This window comes from Cavia porcellus, unplaced genomic scaffold (assembly GCF_034190915.1).
Source record: "Cavia porcellus strain 051 isolate PalLab524CR breed Dunkin Hartley unplaced genomic scaffold, mCavPor4.1 scaffold_1, whole genome shotgun sequence".
NCBI classification, from domain to species: domain Eukaryota; kingdom Metazoa; phylum Chordata; class Mammalia; order Rodentia; family Caviidae; genus Cavia; species Cavia porcellus.
The window spans coordinates 236063432-236082863 of NW_026947484.1; the positions used below are offsets into that span (position 1 = coordinate 236063432).

The following is a 19432-nucleotide window of genomic DNA, read 5'->3' on the forward strand; positions in this document are numbered from 1 at the left end:
GTGCGGTCTGTCTCCACAGCCGCAGTGTCCTGGGCTAGCGGAAGGCCGGGGACAGGTGATCTTGTCTTTGTGGATGCCTTTTGGTCATCGCCACCCTGGCTTCAGAGCCTTTGCCTGGGCCTTGGCTTTGGGAGAGGCGGGAGCTCGCTTTGCTTTTGCTGCCATCTTGGTGAAAAGGGCCGTCGTCTCCTCCTTTTAAGGATGATTTAACTTATTTGACCGTCTTCACTTTTGTTTTTATTGATACAGTCAGCAAATACAGTTGTACAGTTGAGGTGTACAGCATCGTATTTTGAGACACGTACACTCTGAAAGGGTGGCCACAATCAGGTTAGTTAGCACACCCATCTCCTCGCACACCTGGGGCAGTTCCTAACTTTCTCCACTTAGAAACACTCCATAATAGTGCAAGTCAAAACACTCTTAAAAAGAACAGTACACTTAGTGTCTCACTCCTCAAGAGAGTAAAACACTTCAGTGAACAGCATGCCAGCTTGATAGCTCTATATATCAATGCATTCTTTAAAACAATGAATTGGTACCATCACATATATATAAGTTGTTTCATTTGTCAGAATGTAGCGGGCTCATTTGTACCTCAGTAAATTCATCCCAACGTCGTGACCTCTTACTGATGAAGCTCGTGACTACCGTCCCCCCCAGTGCCCCCACTTACACCCTTCTCCTTTATCTGCTTCCTCTTACCTAGCAGTAATCTTCCTTCTGCTCTCACGGAATCTTTTTTAAGATTTCACATAGCAGAGAAAGCGGTAATAGGCTGAGTCTGGCTTATTTTGCTTATCATGAGGATCTCCAGTTCCAATTTCTGCAAGTGCATGATTCCGTTCTCCTTGAAGGCTGAGAAACACTCACAGTGCAGCCCCCACCCCACACACTCACCAGGCTGATCGCTGGAGAGCCCCGGGACCCAGGGTGCAGAGGAGGTACAGCGGGCCGGATGTCACATGTGGCTCCCTTTAGTTTCCTGAGGACCCTGCGCAGGTGCTGTGCCGATTTGCGTTCCTGCCAGTGGGCAGAGGGCTGCTCCCTACCCATCCCCCCAGCATCCTTGCAGAACTGTTTGTTTCTTGGGGTGAGACAGGATTCAGTGTGGTTTGAATTTGCATTTTCCTGGCGGCTCTCCATGTTCAGTGTTTTCTCATGTATTCATTGGCCATCTATACTTTTTTTTTGCAGTGACCAGCTGAGTTGCCCATTTATCGATTGGGCTATTTGGTTTTTTGATCAGAAGGGTTTAAGTTCTCTATATATTCTACATGGTAGGCCTCTGTCAGCAGTAGAACTTGCAGAGCTCCGCCTGTCTGGAGGCTTCCCTCCACTGTCTGCTGAGTCCCCTGCTGTGGGCAGTGCCTCCTGTTTGTTGATCGTTGCTGTTTTTCCTGTCCTATCAGAGTCCTGTTCGGGAAGCCTCTGCCTGTGCCAATGGCTCCAAGTGTTCTCCTTGTATTTTCTTATGACAGTTTTAGTATTGTCGCCATTTTTAGGGCTGCATAATCTTCCACCCAGGGAGGAGTCGCCGTTTGATCAGGCACTTACCTCGCATTTGGGCTATTTCACTTTTCCCACAAGTGTTGTCATACCAGGCAGACCTTTTGGGATGTGTATCTTTTTATTTCTCTTGGATTACTTCCTTCAGATAAATTCCCAGAAGAGCCATTAATGGGTCAAAGACTTGGATCATTCTTATGATCCTTGGAACATAAGTGTAGCATATAGCTGTTATTTTTGGATAAGTGAGCTCAGCCTCTCTTTGGGAGCACCCACACCACATCCATCAGCTCTGGGGCCCAGAGTAACCCCAGGGTGCCCTGGTAACTGGCACCGGGACTGCAGCCTCCTTCCTTTCCCAGGAATGCGAGGGATGGGGCTTGGGGTCTTCCGCATGGGATCTGAGAATGGCTGACAGGCTACTCCACGTGTGCAAGGGTCTTTTTCCAGAAGATTCCGAGCTGACATCACACTTCCTTACAAGAGCCAGGAGCCAGGAAGGGAGTTAGAATCTCTGAAACACAAGAGCAAACCAGGTCAGCAGCCGTGGAGAGACATCAATAATGTGAGTGTAAGGGAGGAGAGAGGAATTGTGGAAAGCGGCCTGTGAGGTGTGTGGAATGTTCCAGAGGGACGGACACACAAAGCACAGAGAGTGGTGTCGAGGGCCAGGGAGCGAGTGGTCCCACCACCTGTCAACATGGAGGGCTGCCGAGGAATCACGGGGTCGAAAGGCAGCCGCGCCACTCTGCGGAAGCCCAGGAGGCCTGAGGACCCGCAGGGGGAGCCCAGAGCCCTGCCGAGGACTCCTGGGGCTGCACAGAAGGTGGACTGAGAAGCAGAAGCGGCCTGGGGCCAGGGAGGCTGCTGGAGACTCCTGCCAGGCTCCAGCAGCTCTTACACCAGATCCGTGAAGGACCCGGGGCTCCTGCTCCCCACCCAATGCTTCCTCCTCCTGACCCCCCCCTTGTGCATAGCCCCCCACTCCCTGTCCACTTCCCTTTGGCGCAGCTTATTACGGGATGACTCAAGGTGGACTCCTGCTCCTTCCCCTTCGAGGCTGACCGCGAGGTCTCTAGAAACCACACGAGGAAACTGGTAGCCTAAATTGAAACCACAGCTTGTCTCTTGTTATTTGTAAGGTTGGTATTACTGACTCTCTCCCTTCCTAAGTCCTATATTGCTCTTTCAAGTCGTTATGGAAACGCATAATGGAAAGGTTACGCTTCGGGCGCCCCCGCCGCCCCGACTGCTGCTCCATGGTCCTGGCCACTGTGGCCGCAGCGGATGAGGGGCACCGGGACCCATTCGGCCGGTGTGGGCTCTGCCCTCCCGACGGTCCAGGGTGCTCAGAGGCCTTTCCCAGAGGGCTGGAGTTGGGGGTTAGGGTTAGGGGAGGGGAGGCCTGGCCACAGGGCCTGGCTGCTGGAGTCGCAGTGCCCACGCTGGCAAGGAGCCCGGCACAGCACTGGGAGGGACCCTGAGTTGTCCCCCGGCCTCTCCCTGCCTCCCACTTGGCCAGCTGTGCCTCGTCCTCCCTCCTGCACTTGACAGGAGGGCACACGTGGGGGAGAAGGGGTGCAGGTGGGCGGAGCTGTGACTGGAGGGCAGAGTGCCTCACCACCCTCCTGGCACTAGGCAGCGCACAAGGCCTGGGGGTGAGCAGAGGGCGAGTTCCGCCCCGGCACGGCCCCTGGAGCTTGTGACCCGAAACTGTAGCCAGCCTGGGTGCTGGAGGAAGGGCAGGGCCACAGCTGCTGTCTCAGGGCCCGCAGGCTGTCTTTCCCTTCGGTACTGGGATTGAACCTCGGGCCTCCACACGAGCCACATCCGAGCCCTTAGATTTTACTGTAAGGCCAGGTCCCTGAGGTGGCCAAGCAGTCCTCCTGTCTCAGCCTCCTGCAGTGCTGGAATTACAGGCTGGCCACACCTGACTCTGTCATATTTTGCATTAAGTGGCAGGGCGACACCTGAGACACACTGAGTACTTGCCAGGAGCCAGGCCCTGTTCCAAGTGCTTCGTGATAATGAGTCACTTAGTTCTGGCTTGTTGCCTAGGAAAAAAGGCTCAGGGGACTTGAGCAACCTGCCTGATGCCACGTAAGGAGTACAGAAGGCTGGGGCCGGGCCCCTCACCTGCCGACTCCTGTCCCAGCCTTGAGGACAGGGCAGCGCTGACCCACACGGATGACTGGACTGGAGCAGCTCAGCCCCAGTCTGGCACCACCTCCTCCCCAGGCCCTAGCTCCGCCTGTCCCTCAGGAATCCAGGGTGGCCGCGCTGCCTCCAGGTTTCTTAAAAGCTTCCAAGAGTTTCATCATTTCCACAGGCCAGGAGCCTTCTGCCACTCACCTGCCATGCCTGGGTCCCAGGAGCGGCCCCATCCCTCCCCTCCATGGCCTCCGACCCCAGCCCTGGCCAAGTGGCCTGAAGCGTGCATACAGTACCTACGCTGTGGACCCAGAGCTCTGGATGTCCTGACAGCACCCCCTTTCCCTCGCTGTCACAGCTGACCCCTGGCCTGGTCACCCTCGGGATGGGCACCCCCTCCACACACACACACCGTCAGTACCTTGAGGCTGTGGACGCGGCCCTGCTGTCCACACTGCCTGTCCCGCGTCTGTTTAGTCACATCCTCGCCATTCGCCACAGCCCTTGCTCCCTGACCCTCCCAGTGTCCATCCTGCAGCCCTTCATCCCTCCCCGTGGCTCTCACCAGGCGCAGAGCATCTTCCTCCTCACCTTCCCACCCTCCAGTGCCCGTGCTGTCCACACAGTCCCACGGGCTTCCGTGCTGCCACCCAGCCTCTCCCGTGTCGCCCTCTTTGGCCCCGGCTTCTCCTCCTGGGTCCCCAGTGTCAGGCGCCATCCATGGATGCCTGGGCTGCGGGCTTTCCTGGGAAGAGCCAGATAGTAAATATTTTTGGCTCTGCAGGCCATATGGTCCCCTTCACAGCTGCTCGGCTCTGTTGTCAGAACACAAAAACAGCCAGAGACCATGTGTAAACAAGCCAGTGTGGCTGGGTGCCAGTGACATGGAACTCAGGCAGCGGTCAGAAGGGGCCACAGCCGTAGTTTGTTGACCCTTGGCGAGCCCTCAAGGTGGAGGGGTCCCCCACTGCTGCAGAAATGCTTGCAGGGGCGTGGACTGCTGCTGTGTCCATGTGTGCCTTTGAGCATGTGGCTCCTCTCGCAGGACTGGCCTCAGCCTTGGCCCTGGGTCCCTTGGTGCCCCATTTCCTATAGTCCGCCACTCGCTGCCTCTGGCCACAGCACTGTGACCCATACTGCCCTGGCCCTGTGTCCTCGTGACCCGCATTCCCGCAAGGCCCGAGTGCTCGGGTGGAACTGGCCGGTGCTCGTGTCCATGACCCCTGGTGTGTCGTAGGCATCGTCGTTGTAGTCTGTTTAGTGAGCGGTGGCTCCGTGGAGGCTGGTGGGTGACAGGAGTGCTCTGTGCAGGGCCGCACGGGAGTGGCCACACTTGTGGAGAGAGAAGGACACTGAGCTGGGCCTTCTCAGCAACATTTCTGGTTCCCATCAGCAGCCTGAAGCGACTGTCACAGGGCTGAGGGCGCCTTGGCAGGGTCCCAAGACACTGGCTTGGCCTCTAGCTGTCCCTGGTGGGGCGCGGGGCTCTGGGCAGATCTGAGCAGGCCCCTGAGACGGGTCCGAAGCCAGCCCTGCAGAAGCACAGGCCCGGCCTGCTTCCCTGCAGCCCCGTCTGCCCCACAGGAGAACCTCATGCTGTCCATCCTGCCCAAGCACGTGGCCGACGAGATGCTGAAGGACATGAAGAAGGACGAGAGCCAGAAGGACCAGCAGCAGTTCAACACCATGTACATGTACCGGCACGAGAACGTCAGGTGCGCCGGCCGGGCCCGCGGGAACCTGTCAGGCGCTGTGGGCTGAGTTTTCCCGGGAGCCAGAGGCCAGCCAGGCTGCTCAGTGCTGCCCGGGGTGGGGGTGGGCGGCGCCGTGCCGCAGACTCCAACTTCACGCTGCCCAGCAAATTCGCCCCAGGACCGGTGCCCCCGATGGGGCAGGCTCCTGTGATGTCACTCAGCCAGGGGCAGCGGTGAGGCGGCGGGTGGTCCCCGAGCCTTAGAAGGACGTTGGCAAGGATGCGCTGACCATCGGAGCCCTGAACCTCCTGGGTCATGGTGCGCTGCCCAGAGCTGAGCCGGGCCGCTGCCCTGAGAGCAGGACGGGGCCAGCTGGGGCTCACCGCTGCCTTCCCTCCGGGCAGCATCCTCTTTGCAGACATCGTGGGCTTCACCCAGCTGTCATCTGCCTGCAGCGCTCAGGAGCTCGTGAAGCTGCTCAACGAGCTCTTCGCCCGCTTTGACAAGCTGGCGGCCGTAAGTCCCCAGAGCGCCCGGCTCCGCCGCTGCCCCCACTTGCCTTCGTCTGCCCCTCTGTGCGCCGTGCCGAGGGGGCTCGGGAGCTCAGGCCTGCCCTGCCCTTCCAGAAATACCACCAGCTGCGGATCAAGATCCTGGGCGACTGTTACTACTGCATCTGCGGCCTGCCCGACTACCGCGAGGACCACGCCGTGTGCTCCATCCTCATGGGGCTCGCCATGGTGGAGGCCATCTCGTGAGTGGGCACGGGCAGAGGGGCTCCCAGGCCCTGGGAAGTCGCAAGACTCCACAGCCTGGGTGCGGGCCTGTGGGCTCGGTCTCCCCGTGGTTTCCTGTGCAGGAAGCTGCAGCTGGGAAACTCCTCACCACTCACATTGGCTGGGCCCCGAAGCCTCAGCTGTGTCACTGCTTCCTTACCTCACACCCCACGCCCCACTCCCGCCCTCCGAAGTGGCCGCAGAGGTCACAGGGTGCCGGCACTGCTCTGTGGGCCCGGAGTGGTGGACTCGGGCTCTAGTGGCGAGCATATGGCAAGCCTGGGTGGAGAGGAAGCTCCTGGGCCCTCTGCCCTGCTGGACAGAGCCTGGCATCTGGTACTATTCGCTCTGCCCTGCAGCCGCTCGGCTGTCACCACCGCCAGGTTACACCTGCTCCGGGCAGCTGGTAGGGAATGTTCAGGGTTAGAAACTGCAGTTAAACATCAGCATCTCTCTCTGAAATCCTCTGTAAGCGGCTTTCTTGGCAGTTTTGTTCACCTCTGTGCCCGCTGTGCCCCAAATACACCACACATACAAGCTGCTCAATGAAACATTGACCACGTGAATGAAAAGCAAAGGCTCCAAAGAGAGAAACGAGGCCCCTCGAGAGGACTCTGCGTCACCCCACCTGTCCCAGTCCTGCTGGCCCTTGAGTGCCCGCCCGAGAGGCAGGCAGAGAGCCTCGAGCATGCCTCCCGGGCCTCCTCTCCCGAGCAGAATTCCTCTTGTCGGAGAAGGAAGGGCTGCGCCCAGAGCCTCCTCTGTCTGTGTGCCTGGCAGGTATGTGCGAGAAAAGACCAAGACCGGGGTGGACATGCGTGTGGGGGTGCACACGGGCACCGTGCTGGGCGGCGTCCTGGGCCAGAAGCGCTGGCAGTACGATGTGTGGTCCACTGACGTCACTGTGGCCAACAAGATGGAGGCTGGCGGCATCCCAGGGTGAGTGCTCCTGCCAGGGGCACAGGTGCGAGGATGGAGGAGGCACTGTCCTCACCAGCCGCAGGGCTGTGGCTCTGACAGAACCAGGGCTCTGAGGGCCCCTTCCCTCCCAGGTATGGCCTCTCCACCCTCCTGCCCTGCTGAGGCCTCTCAGAGGCCTGTTTGTTTCCCTCTCCACCTCCTGCCTGGGGCTCTGTACCTCGTTTTTACAAGGATGTCACAGTCCATGTCCCCTACCATGAGTGCCAGGCAGGCGGCAGACCTGGAGGCTGCACTGCCATGCCTTGCCCGAGCTCTCCTGCAGAAGCAGCCATTGGGGGTGCCCTGTGCTCAGTCAGGTGACAAGTGAGGGAGGGGCGGCCTGGCAGAGCAGAGCGCGTCTCCAAAGGTGCACAGGCAACTGGAACTCGAGCAAGCAGGTGGGGGAATCGGACCATGCGCTGGTGAAGAGTTCAGAGCCAGCTTCTGCCAGCCCGAGACCAGAACCGTGTCCCTGAGGATCCGGCTGGGGGTGGGCGCGGGTGCGGTGACCTCCCGTGCACGCTCAGGGCCTCACCTGTGTCCAGGCGCGTGCACATCTCCCAGAGCACCTTGGACTGTCTGAAGGGAGAGTTCGACGTGGAGCCGGGCGACGGGGGCAGCCGCTGCGATTACCTGGAGGAGAAGGGCATCGAGACCTACCTCGTCATCGCCTCCAGGCCGGAGGTGAAGAAGACGGCGGCCACTCAGAATGGCCTCTATGGCTCGGTGAGCCCCACCCCGCCCCTGTGGCAGAGCTGGAAAGGAAGTGTCCCCAGGGGAGTCGCTGTGACAGTGGCTGCGGGGCCTGCAGGGGGCTGGCCGTGGAGGGAGGTGGACTGCCTGAGAATGACCCCGAGCCCCACGGGCAGCACCCCTTCAGGGAGAGCAGCTCCCAAGTGTGCCCCACGGGCAGCACCCCTTCAGGGAGAGCAGCTCCCAAGTGTGGTGTGTGGCAGCCTGGAGAAGGTGAAGCCACTGGAAACGTGGTGGCGGCTTTGAAGGGACAGGTCTGAAGCCACGGGGGGTGGGGGGGAGTGCACGGGGGGGGGGCGGCCGGAGAGCAGGGGGACTGGCCACAGGCAGTCTCCGTCCTGGGTGGGGAGAAGGATGGACGGACGTGGCGGTGCCACTGTGGTCCTGCCCTCGTCTGGTCTCTGGCCCAGGTCTCCCGCATCCCCCTCCCGCAAACCCGCTGCACAGCCCTGGCCCCGGGCTGTCACCTCCCCGCTGCTCCTGGATGTCGCTCACTCATGTCCCGGGCAGGGTTTGCTCCAGGGCCTTTGCATGGTTCTTTTCTGGAATTCTCTCGTTCACTCTGCTTCCCTGGGCTGCTACTGAAACATCCTCTTCACGAGTGACACCACCCCCTGCCCCGCCCTCTTCACGCTGCCTCCCGGAAGCCCCGCACCCTCTCGTGCTTTCCTCGCCCACCCCCTGGGACCGCTCCCTGTGTGGGCACCTGCACTCCACAAGGCCGGACACTGTCTGTCCTCATGGGTAGCTCTGCAGTACTGCCCGCTGGTGTGTGGCACTCAGTCAGGCCCAGTGCGTGTGGCAGGACCCTCTGCCAGCAGCCGGGGCGGAGTTACCGTTTGAGAAACAGGCTGGAGCAGCTGGCTCTTTCTCTGCTTAAAAAACCTTTAATAGTAAAACTCATGTGAGATTTCTAGGTCACTGAGGCTTCTACAGTGTGGGTAGAAGGTTCCAGAACAATGGTGCCCACCTGCAGGCTGCGACGGGTAACAGGCATTTCTGTCTGGGGTCCCTGATGACCACTCCCTTTCACTGCAGACCCTGCCAAATGGAGCCCCAATGTCCTCGAAGCCCAGCTCCCCCATCTTTATTGAGACCAAGGAGCAGAATGGCAGCACCCACACCAGCGGCTCCACATCGGAGGAGCCTGAGGAGCAGGAGGCCCAGGTCACTGTGGGCTTTCAGCACGGAGGGTTGCTGAGGGTCAGCGGGTAGGCAGTGGCAACCTAGGACACCGGCCTGGTGCCACTTTGTAACTGTCACCTCATCAGTTATGGGAGAGGGGTGGCACTTGCCTCAGGCCTTAGGTGGCTCAGGTGGCCCAGAATCCCTGAGGTTCCAAACCGGTGGGGACAGCCACAGGAGGTCCCGCAGGACCTGAGCTGTTCCAGAGTGAGCCAGGGGCCAGCCTCACCCCACTGCTGGTCAGACCCCGAAGATCCATGCTCAGAAGGGCGTTCTGAGAGCCCACAAAGAGAGCATCAGGTCTGCCCATAGAGGCGTGTGTCTCAGCAAAGGACCCGGAGTCACCCACTCTGTGGGAGCTTCAGCACAGCCACTGACAGAGGGACACATGGAACTGGCCGGAAGCTGTGGCAGGGGACAGAAGAGTTGTCCCTGAGGCCACTGGGTCAGGCATTGGAGGATACAAACTGGCTTTTCCTTGAGCACCCAGCATTTGGCATCACTCATGCATTGTGGCGTTGACGGAGTAGACACAGATTCTCTAACTTGCTAACCAGCAGATGGCTTTAGCAGCCTGTGCTCCGCAGGTCACATTCGCCAGTGTCCCTCTGCTCTGTGGAGAGAGGCCTGCAGAGCCCAACAGGCCAGCCACACCCCTGAACGCAGGAGCAGGAGCGGGTGCGGGAACCCAGGTTCTGTGCAGTCACACTCGCATCAGACAAGGGGCTGGGCTCAGCTCCCAGGTGTGCCCGGGCACTCTGCACCCTCAGCTGTGTCCTGGCACTGCTGGAGTCCGCCTGGGACTGAGATGGCAGTAGGTGTTCCGGCAGCCCTCCCTGCCTCTCTGCTCAGAGTCGCTCCCGGCTCAGATCTTCCTTCCCGTGAGCCAGGTCCAAGCTCCTCTGAGGGCTTCTTAAGCCCTGGGGTTGGGAGTCACTTGACACCCAGGATACTGCTGCAGAGGGTTCCATGTAACCCCACTGAGCAGTGGATGAGCCAGGACTGCGCTGCCCATGCACTGGGGGAGCCCCTAACACTGCTGTCAGGGGAACCCTGCAGGCCGCTGCTAGGGGTCCAGGGCATCAGGCAGGACCGCAGACGCATGGAGCACGGGGAAGACCTTCCAGGAGATGGCATTCTGGGGCGCAGGGGTTGGGTCTCATGCATCTGACCTCCTGTCCCCTCTCCCCACGTTCCCATCGCAGGCGGACAACCCCTCGTTCCCCAACCCCCGCCGCAGGCTGCGCCTGCAGGACCTGGCTGACCGAGTGGTTGATGCCTCCGAGGACGAGCACGAGCTCAACCAGCTGCTCAACGAGGCCCTGCTGGAGCGCGAGTCTGCCCAGGTGTAAGTGGCGTGGGCAGCCGCGCGGGGCTGCCCCATTTTGAAGCTGTGGTTGGGGGCAACCGTGGCGGGTGTGGCCCTTGTGGTTCATGGCTCATTCCCACTGCAGCGTGAAGAAGAGAAACACGTTTCTCCTCTCCATGCGGTTCATGGACCCGGAGATGGAAACCCGCTACTCGGTGGAGAAGGAGAAGCAGAGCGGGGCCGCCTTCAGCTGCTCCTGCGTGGTCCTGCTCTGCACCGCCCTGGTGGAGATCCTCATCGACCCCTGGTGCGCACCCGGGGGTGGGGGGCAAGGCGGGCCACACGTGTCTGCTCCCTTCCTGTCGGTGGCACCAGAAGGGGTCTCAGCAGGGCTGAGACCGCTGGGGGACCACGTGGCCAGGGGACAGAACTTGATGGGTGGCACCAGAGGAGTTGCTGCCTCAGCCTTAGCCACCGAGGCCAAACTGACCCTCCGTATGGGCGGATTCTAGGCTCAGCGCAGACCTGTCCTTAGCAGCAGGTCCCTGGAGTGTCCTGGAGTCCTTGCCTGGCACTGCCAGCGGCGGACACGCAGCAACTTCCCGCACAAGGCCTCTCCTCAGGGCCGGCTGTGTGGCCTTTGTTGGCCCTGGCCTGGAACTGTAAAGAGCCAGGGACGCGGCCACTCCACCTTAGCCTGGGGTTCCCAGAGCCCGAGTGCGCTCACCTGGACAGGGAGCTGCTGACCCCTGCCCGGGGGCTCTCAAGGTTGCGGGGAGGCGAGCTGAGGATGTGGCTCTGCGGCACAAGCGCCTCCCCGCAAGCACACGGTCCAGTTCAGTTCCCGGTACCAAAGAGGACAGTATTGGGAGACCAAAGTCATTCGCTGTGCAAGTACATGTTTGCCCTCTGTGAGCCTGGAGATTAAAGGTCTGGGGGTACAGCAGTAGCCAAAACATACAAACCCCTGCTCCTGTGAACCTCACACTGCCACAGAGGCACCTGTGCTGCAGGCGAAGGGGAAGCGGGAAGTGACAGGCGGGCAGGCCTTGCCGACGGGCACCGCTGTAAAGCCGAGGTGTCAGCGGAGTGCCGAGGGGCCATGGCCTGGCCTGGGGGGGAGCAGGGGCGGTGGCTGGAGAGTGGCAGGAGGGCACCTGGGTGGCAGAGTGCTGGCGCTAGCTCTCGAATGGGAAGTCACCGGCTAGGGAGCGAATGCGGAAGGACACAGTGAGACACAGTGAGACCAGGTAGGAGGTGATGACAGTGACCCAGTCAAGCCATGTGGTGTGGCCAGGCTGACATTAGAGCAGAGGGGGTAAGTGGTTGGATTTTGCATTTTATTGATGAAGGATGGATTGTGGAGGTATTTTGGAGACAGAACTGGCAGGATTTGCCGACAGATGGTTGTGAGGTGTGAAACACTGGAGTCAAGATGTCCTCAAGGTTTGTGACCTGAGATGCTGGCAGGAAGGGAATGCCACTGACCAGGACGGGGAGCACAGGCAGACAAAACCCAGGAGCTGGGTTGTGGCTGCTCCTGGTGTGAGCAGCCCCCGGGACCGCACAGCAGCTGAGCAGCACTCTGAGGCCAGGGCAGGACGCGCCAGGGCTGCACCCCGGGGGTCACCGCACACCAGGGGGGCAGGACACGCCAGGGCTGCACCCCGGGGGTCACCACACACTAGGGGCACAGAGGCCTCGGGACCTGACCTGGCCGCAGCGGGCAGGAGGGGCCTGTGCAGAGCTGCACGGAAGATGGAAGATGGAACACACGGGACTAGACCAAGGGGGAAACCTCGGAAGAGGGATAGCAAGTGACCTTGAACAGGACGCCAGAGGCAGCACCACGCGGGTTTCTGGGGCCCGGAAGCGTGCTCCCCTGGGGCTGTGAGGGGGGCCTGGATGGTGGACCTCAGTGCACACGGAAGCGTTGCGGGAGGGCCCTGGCCACTGCGGCTCCCCGCGGAAAGGAGGGCTCGGCAGTCTGGGCTCCTGCACTCCGTCCCTTCTGTCACATGTCTTCCTCTGTTCCCACGGGGCCGGGTCCCTGACATGTGAGAGCTGGGTGGTAGCGGCGGACGCCCAGGTTCCTAGCATCACATGGGTCATGCCATGCTTGTCCCCGTGCCCTCCAGGCTCTCACCCCACCTCACTCTTCCCACGGGTGGTTCTCCACTCATCTCTGTGCCACAGGCTGATGACAAACTACGTGACCTTCGTGGCCGGAGAGATCCTGCTGCTGATCCTGACCGTCTGCTCGCTGGCTGCCATCTTTCCCCGGGTGAGGAGGATGTTTCTGAATCGGGGCCCTGGAGGAGTAACCCTTCCCATCGCATCCTGTCACCCTCCTGTCCATCCACCCACACACCCATCCACCAGTGGCCACACAGGGAGGGGGCCATCAGGACAGAGGGAATGGGCCCAGCCTGGACCTGGGCTCCTGCAGGCGGGGGCAGGGGGCCAGCCAGCTTCCATGAGAATGGCAGGGAACGAGCAGTGTTTCAGGAAAAATGATCCGAGAGGTGGCTTTCTAGGTAACAGGGGTAGTGACTCAGAAAGGCAGGGCAAGTGGCCAGGCAGACAGACGGCCCCAAAAATACTTCCCTGTATTGCCTGGGGGTTGGCACCCAGGACAGTCAGTGTCCGCAGCCCCGGAGGGCTAACAGGGACCCCAGACTCCTGCACTCTGTCCTCTGGGTGGCCGCTTGTCACCTTTCCTGGGCACCCACCTTGCAGCAAGCCAGCCTAGAGTGGAGGAGCAAGCGGAGCCACCAGCAGCCACGTGTGTGGGACAGAGGGCTGTCAGAGGCTCACGGCTCTCTCTGCCTCCTCCTAGGCCTTCCCCAAGAAGCTGGTGGCCTTCTCAACCTGGATCGACCGGACCCGCTGGGCCAGGAACACCTGGGCCATGCTGGCCATCTTCATTCTGGTCATGGCAAACACCGTAGACATGGTGAGCTCCCGCGGGGCCGCAGAGGCTACCTGGAGCGGGCTGTTCCACCGGCGGGCGCAGGCTGGCACCTTCATTTCCAGCCCGATGATCCGTCAGCTGAGGTCGTGTCACCCGGGGAAATTCCAAGGCTCTCTTCCAGCGTAAGAGCCCAGTGCAGTGCACCCAGTCACGGGCCCGGTGCCGTCGGTTCCCCAGTTTCACATGCAGAACTGGGCTCAGAGAGGCGCACTCACGGGCTCTCGGCCCCACAGCTGTCAGTCATGAATGGAAGTTGAAGTTGTAAATCTTTTTCCTAGGTTTCCATCCTATTTCCCTGCAGTGTGGCTGGTGCCGGGTGTCACAGGGCAGGGAGGTGACCCTTTATCATCCAGAGCACGGTCCTGTTTACCCAAGAGCAGATTTGATGGTTTCATTGGGCCCTGAGTGTTTGGAACTGTCGCTGGTTCGTTTGTCTCACAGCTTCGCTTGGGAGTGCAGTGTGCACAGGCTTTGAGTCCTTTTTCAGTGGGATTGTGATGGCATTCTGGGAGGCCGAGGACAGGTGGATCACCAGCCCAGGCAGTGAGATAAAGGAAAAAACAAAGGACTGGGGGCGTAGCTCAGTGCAAAGGCCCAGGGGTCCATTCCCAAAATCACTAAAGGAAAAGCAAGTCCTTAAAAAGATAATATTGGGTTGTTTGCTGCATTTTCTGAACAATTTCAGCACAGGAGTAAAAGCAGGGAGACACAGAGGTGGTGATGAAAGTGACAATGCCCTGTGCCACCGCCATCCACCAGTGGTGGGACAGGAAGGGGGAGTTAGTGCCTCGGCCAGCCACGCCCGGGGTGCAGCACTCACGTCAGGGAGCAGGTGAGCGCCCAGGTCTGCAGGCTACTGTTCAGTGGGGTTTTCGGGTGCTCTGCGTACCCCCCGGACAGGCTGTCACCTGTCTTGGGGTAAAAAGCCAGAGATACGTGAGAATTCCACACACGCTAGGATGAAGGCCCAGACTTTCCCCAAGTTGCAGGAAAAGGTGTCTCGGTTTACGGGTGCACCGTTGGCAGCAGCTGGTGAACAGGCTCCGGGAGGGGTGAGCCCCCCGCCCCGTTTGGGCGAGAGCGGCTGTTGGCACAGGGAAGCCGAGTGGGCACCAGCAGCCCCACAGCAGCTGCTGGTGTGAGCTTGAAAACTGGCTCCTGCTCTCACATTGTCGCTTGCTAACTGTGTGACTCTGGGCAGGTCTAGCCTCTGAGCTTGAGTGCCGTGACGCCAGGCTCTCGGGAGGAGCCGCTGGCTGTCCCGGAGGGGTTATCTGCTGGGGAGCCCCCCCCCCAGCGCCTCTGAGGCCTCGGGCAGGGCGCGCAGCTGGGTGGCCCTCTCTGAACCTGACATCACTTGCCCCTGTCCCCTCCCTGTCCCGGTGTCCAGCTCAGCTGTCTGCAGTACTACACAGGACCCCACAACGGGACGGCGGAGCTGCAGCTGGAGGGCAGCTGCCTGGAGAACCCCAAGTATTACAGCTACATCGCCGTGCTGGCCCTCATCGCCACCATCATGCTGGTGCAGGTCAGCCACATGGTGAAGCTCACGCTCATGCTGCTCGTCACGGGCGCGGCGGCCGCCCTCAGCCTCCACACCTGGCGCCCCGTCTTTGACGACTACGACCGCAGGCGCTTTCAGGAGCACGCGTAAGGCGGAACCACCGACCCGCACGGTCTCCTTCCCAGCACCAAAACCCTGTGCCTCGGGGCTGTCACTGGTTGGCTGTGACGTGTGCTAGTCCCTGCAGTCTCAGCCGCTGAAAACCTGGGGTGCCTCGGGCTGGCGGGGCCTGGTGTCGCACCCCGGGCTGGCCTGAGTGCACTCTCCTTCCCACAGCTCTCCCAGGGTGGCCTCAGAGGCGGTGTGGGGACTTCCTACCCTGGGGCTCAATGGCACAGACAGGTAAGGGCCACTGTCCTCCCAGTCTGCACTTGCAGCCCTCGCCCTGTAAAGGCGCGTGACATAATGTGAAGCCTGCGGAGCGGCGGGTTTACCCAGGGGGGCTGGGTGCCGGGAGACACTCTAGTGCGGGTCCCAGTCTGGGGCTCTCCGGCACCAACACGTGACGCTGGGAGCAGAGCAGGGTGGGTGAGGCAGGCGGAGGCCCACAGGTGAGCTGAGGAGGAAGAAAGCACACTAGGGACGGTCCGGTTCAGGCCCTCAGCCTTCCAGAGTGGGGGGGGGGCCCTTGGGGCCCTCAGCCCCAAGAGATGAGGGGGACCCTGAGAAGAGGTTCTCTAAGGTTCTAACACTACAGTTTAGCGTTTTATGAGTCAGTCATTGAACAGACCTTCAGTAAGTTTTCTTAGAAAAGCATTATTCAGTGGAAGAATCAAATAGGCCTTTCACAAAAGAAGGCATTGAGATACTCAGATGCCATTAAAACCGCAACAGGATACACAATAGTTAAGCAAAAATTCAAAACTCTGAGATCGTTTAATGTCAGCCTATGCACACATGGTGGCAGTATAAACCAGCAGAACCACTTCTGGAAACAATTTAGAGCTGAAAACGGTCCTGTGACCCAGAGTTCACTCCTACACGTACAAACCTTAGAGAAGTTCACGCAAATATTTCTGCCTAGAGGAAGTGTGCAAGACCATCCGTCCTAGTATTGTTTACAATGCACACACATGCCAGGCGACAGCGTGAAACAGATGGATTGTGGTGTATTCACCCAGTGGGATGTCAGACAGGGAAAAAGCCAGGACCCGCCACCTAACGGCTGTGCCTCAATCCCTGTGAAGTCCCGCCACGGGGATGTTGGCTTCCCGTCTTCACACCCTGTGCTGGCATCTGCTTCTGGGGTCAGCCAGGCCATACAGTGGCGACCTGCGTGTCTGGGAGCCACCCGATGGGCACTCCAGGGAGCCGGGGCTGCTGCTCAGACAGGAGCCCGATGGCCTGGCAAGCTCTCGTGCCTCCGGGAACCTGGACTTGCCGGAAGGGCCAACAGGGCAGGGCGGCCCCTGAGGCCGAGTGTGACAGGAGACAGCCCGGGTAGAGGGCCCTCCCCAGGCGGGCAGCACGGGGCCTCCCAGTTACTTCCGGTCTGCTGGCAGGCTGCCCCTCGTGCCTTCGAAGTACTCGATGACGGCGATGATATTCATCATGATGCTGAGCTTCTACTATTTCTCCCGCCACGTGAGTGCCTGCGCCCCGCCATGCCGCCCAGGGGCTCGGAGACGGTGCGGGTCTGCGGGCCCGGGCTCCCTCCCTGGGCCACTCACTGCCTTCTCGGGAAGGGAAACCTGCTTTTCCCTGAAGGCAGTGTGGATGCTGCGGGCAGAGAGCCGGCAAGAGAGCCGTTTTCAGGGTTATAAAGGGAGCAGGCGAGTCCACGCTGGCCTGGGCGCCACCCGGTGGCGTGCCCGGGGAAGCACAGCCTTTGGCCACCTCCCAGCCGAAGGAAGGGAGCTTCGGGGCTCCCTGTCTGGACCCCAGACTTGCGCTAGAACAAGGCTCCTCTGGGCTGTAGTCCCCGAGGCTGGCTCCTCACTTGCTGCGGGCTGCAGATCCCCAGGGTTCCTTTGTCACTTATATGCCTTTTGCAGGCAGAAACCCTCACTGAGGTCCCATCCTCCGCCTTCCCTTGAACTGCCAGCTTCGGCACACACCTTGCCTGTGCCCGATTCTGCAGGTGGAAAAACTGGCCCGGACTCTGTTCTTGTGGAAGATCGAGGTCCATGACCAGAAGGAACGTGTGTACGAGATGCGGCGCTGGAACGAGGCCCTGGTCACCAACATGCTGCCCGAGCACGTGGCACGGCATTTCCTTGGGTCCAAGAAGAGAGATGAGGTGAGGGGGCCCTGCAGGCTGGGCCGGGGCAGCATTAGCAGCAGAAGGCAGGTCCCTGGGCCGCCTGCGGGGGACAGCTCCACACCTGCTCACCAGCCACCCAGGCCCTCACAGAGGACGTTCTGGTCCCTGTCCTGGAGCAGGCGGGGCTGCCAAGCCCCGAGCCCCCCTCAAGGCTGGGCTGGTGGCAGAGCTCGGGGAGCTGTTCTCTACCTGTGCACAGTCGGGGTGATCGGGCAGGGTCTGGGGCCTGCGGAGAGCACACGGGCCTGCGTGTCCCCAGGAGCTGTACAGCCAGTCCTATGACGAGATCGGCGTCATGTTCGCCTCTCTGCCCAACTTCGCCGACTTCTACACCGAGGAGAGCATTAACAACGGCGGGATCGAGTGTCTGCGCTTCCTCAACGAGATCATCTCTGACTTCGACTCGGTGAGTGCTGCCTGCCCCTCCTGCCACAGGTCACTGGTCCTGGTCACCGCTCAGGACAGAAGTCAGGAGGAGGCAGTGACTGTCACCCTGGTGCTTCTGCAGCCACGCAGAGCTGCCCGCCCGGGTGTGGGCCCTGGGAACCACGGGACAAGGCTGACTGCAAGGCCCGCGGGTGACCCAAGACCGGGCTTCCCCGGCTCTGACGCGCGGCCAGTGGACACTTGCCGAGTGCTCTGTACGCCGGCCGGGGGAGACGCTCCCCCATACGCGCTCGGTTCCCGGACAGCTGCCCGTGTCCAGGCCGCGGCAGCTGAGCCTTGGGCGAGGCAGGACCGTGTGGCCGGCGGGTGTAAACAGCGCGCTTCTGAGACCGCGTCTCTCGGAGGCTTTTGGGGTCCTCCCGAGTCTCCTCAGCCCTGCTCACAACCCTCTTTGCTTCACCCTGGCCCCAGCTCCTGGACAACCCCAAATTCCGGGTCATCACCAAGATCAAAACCATCGGCAGCACCTACATGGCCGCTTCAGGAGTCACCCCGGACGTGAACACCAATGGCTTCACCAGCTCCAGCAAGGTGCGGGCGGGAGGAGCCAGCGTCCTCCTGGGGCGAGGGACAGGACAGCAGGTGGGGATAAGAAATGGCGTGAGGGAGGGAGAAGTTACCTCGAGCAGAGGGCTCCGGGACACTCAGCTCCCTGGGGAAGGCGGGGACTGAGCTGTGGGGCTTGCAGCCCGGCACTGTGCGTCCCCTTGCTCCACCTTGACACTTGTCCCTGTGACAGGGCTTGACACCGGGCCCCACGGCTCACTTCCCATTCGGGGTGAGGGCGACAGAACACTCAAGGGCCTGTGACATGGAAACCTACAAAGGCCTGAGGCCCAGGTCACACTGGGCAGGAGCCTGGCCCTGTGGTCAGTGCTCGGCCACACCGCGGGCAGCAGCTGGCTGGACCGGCCGCCCGGCCTGCCTGCCACAGGCAGCTGGGGGCTCTCCCTCCCGCACTGCCGGCCCTGGGCAGCTGGGGGCTCTCCCTCGGCTGGGGCACGGGCGGCAGGGGCGCCCGGGTGCTGCTGCAGGACAGCAGCAGCAGGAGGGGCGGCTGGGCAGCGCTGACGCTCTGACCCGCCCGCACAGGAGGAGAAGTCCGACCGGGAGCGCTGGCAGCACCTGGCCGACCTGGCCGACTTCGCGCTCGCCATGAAGGACACGCTTACGAACATCAACAACCAGTCCTTCAACAACTTCATGCTGCGCATAGGTGAGCGGGCCAGGCCGGGTGCCCGCTGGTGCCCAGGCCGGCAGCAAAGACCAGGGCACCGCAGATGGGGCACCCGGGTGGGAGAGGCGGGTAGTGACAGCCCGCCTTCCTGCGTCCCTGCTGCTTCCTGCTGGGGGTGGGGGCAGGCGCCTTCAAGGTGAGGCTGTGGGCACCTGGGTACAGGTGTGGGGTGTCGGGGAAGCTGACGGCGCCGCCCTGAGTGAAGTAAGCAGCCTCCCAGGACGGCTGCCGTCTGTGAGGACCCGGTGGGGACAGGCGCGCAGACGTGGCCTCCTCCTGGTAGCCGAGAGCCAGCTCTGCGGTGCCCTCCCGGGGTCACGCAGGTGGCTGTGCTGAGCTCCCTGCCCCCCACCCAGGCATGAACAAAGGAGGGGTTCTGGCTGGGGTCATTGGAGCCCGCAAACCGCACTACGACATCTGGGGCAACACAGTCAACGTGGCCAGCAGAATGGAGTCCACGGGGGTGATGGGCAACATCCAGGTATGTCCAGTGACAGGCCACCTGTGCTCAGGTGCAGGCGGGGATGAGGACAGGCAGGCAGCCGCGTGCGCTGGCCACAGCACGGTGACCTGTGAGGGGACTTTGGACAGTCCGTCACCAGGGCTTCCT

The 19432-nt window shown here is 61.3% G+C and overlaps 1 protein-coding gene across 3 annotated transcripts in view; it reads left to right on the top strand.

Annotated features, from left to right (window-relative positions):
• Adcy3 (adenylate cyclase 3) overlaps positions 1–19432 on the top strand; it is an 82609-nt gene that overhangs the window by 62317 nt on the left and 860 nt on the right. For all 3 annotated transcript variants that reach the window (XM_063231499.1, XM_063231496.1, XM_063231504.1), the window contains 18 exons: positions 5245–5375; positions 5759–5870; positions 5981–6108; positions 6911–7069; positions 7636–7816; positions 8882–9010; positions 10234–10376; positions 10483–10644; positions 12534–12621; positions 13177–13293; positions 14702–14961; positions 15152–15217; positions 16378–16459; positions 16956–17114; positions 17398–17544; positions 17997–18116; positions 18678–18801; positions 19179–19303. In XM_063231499.1, coding sequence (XP_063087569.1) covers positions 5245–5375; positions 5759–5870; positions 5981–6108; positions 6911–7069; positions 7636–7816; positions 8882–9010; positions 10234–10376; positions 10483–10644; positions 12534–12621; positions 13177–13293; positions 14702–14961; positions 15152–15217; positions 16378–16459; positions 16956–17114; positions 17398–17544; positions 17997–18116; positions 18678–18801; positions 19179–19303 — 2433 coding nt within the window. The remainder of the gene's footprint in view (positions 1–5244; positions 5376–5758; positions 5871–5980; positions 6109–6910; positions 7070–7635; positions 7817–8881; positions 9011–10233; positions 10377–10482; positions 10645–12533; positions 12622–13176; positions 13294–14701; positions 14962–15151; positions 15218–16377; positions 16460–16955; positions 17115–17397; positions 17545–17996; positions 18117–18677; positions 18802–19178; positions 19304–19432) is intronic.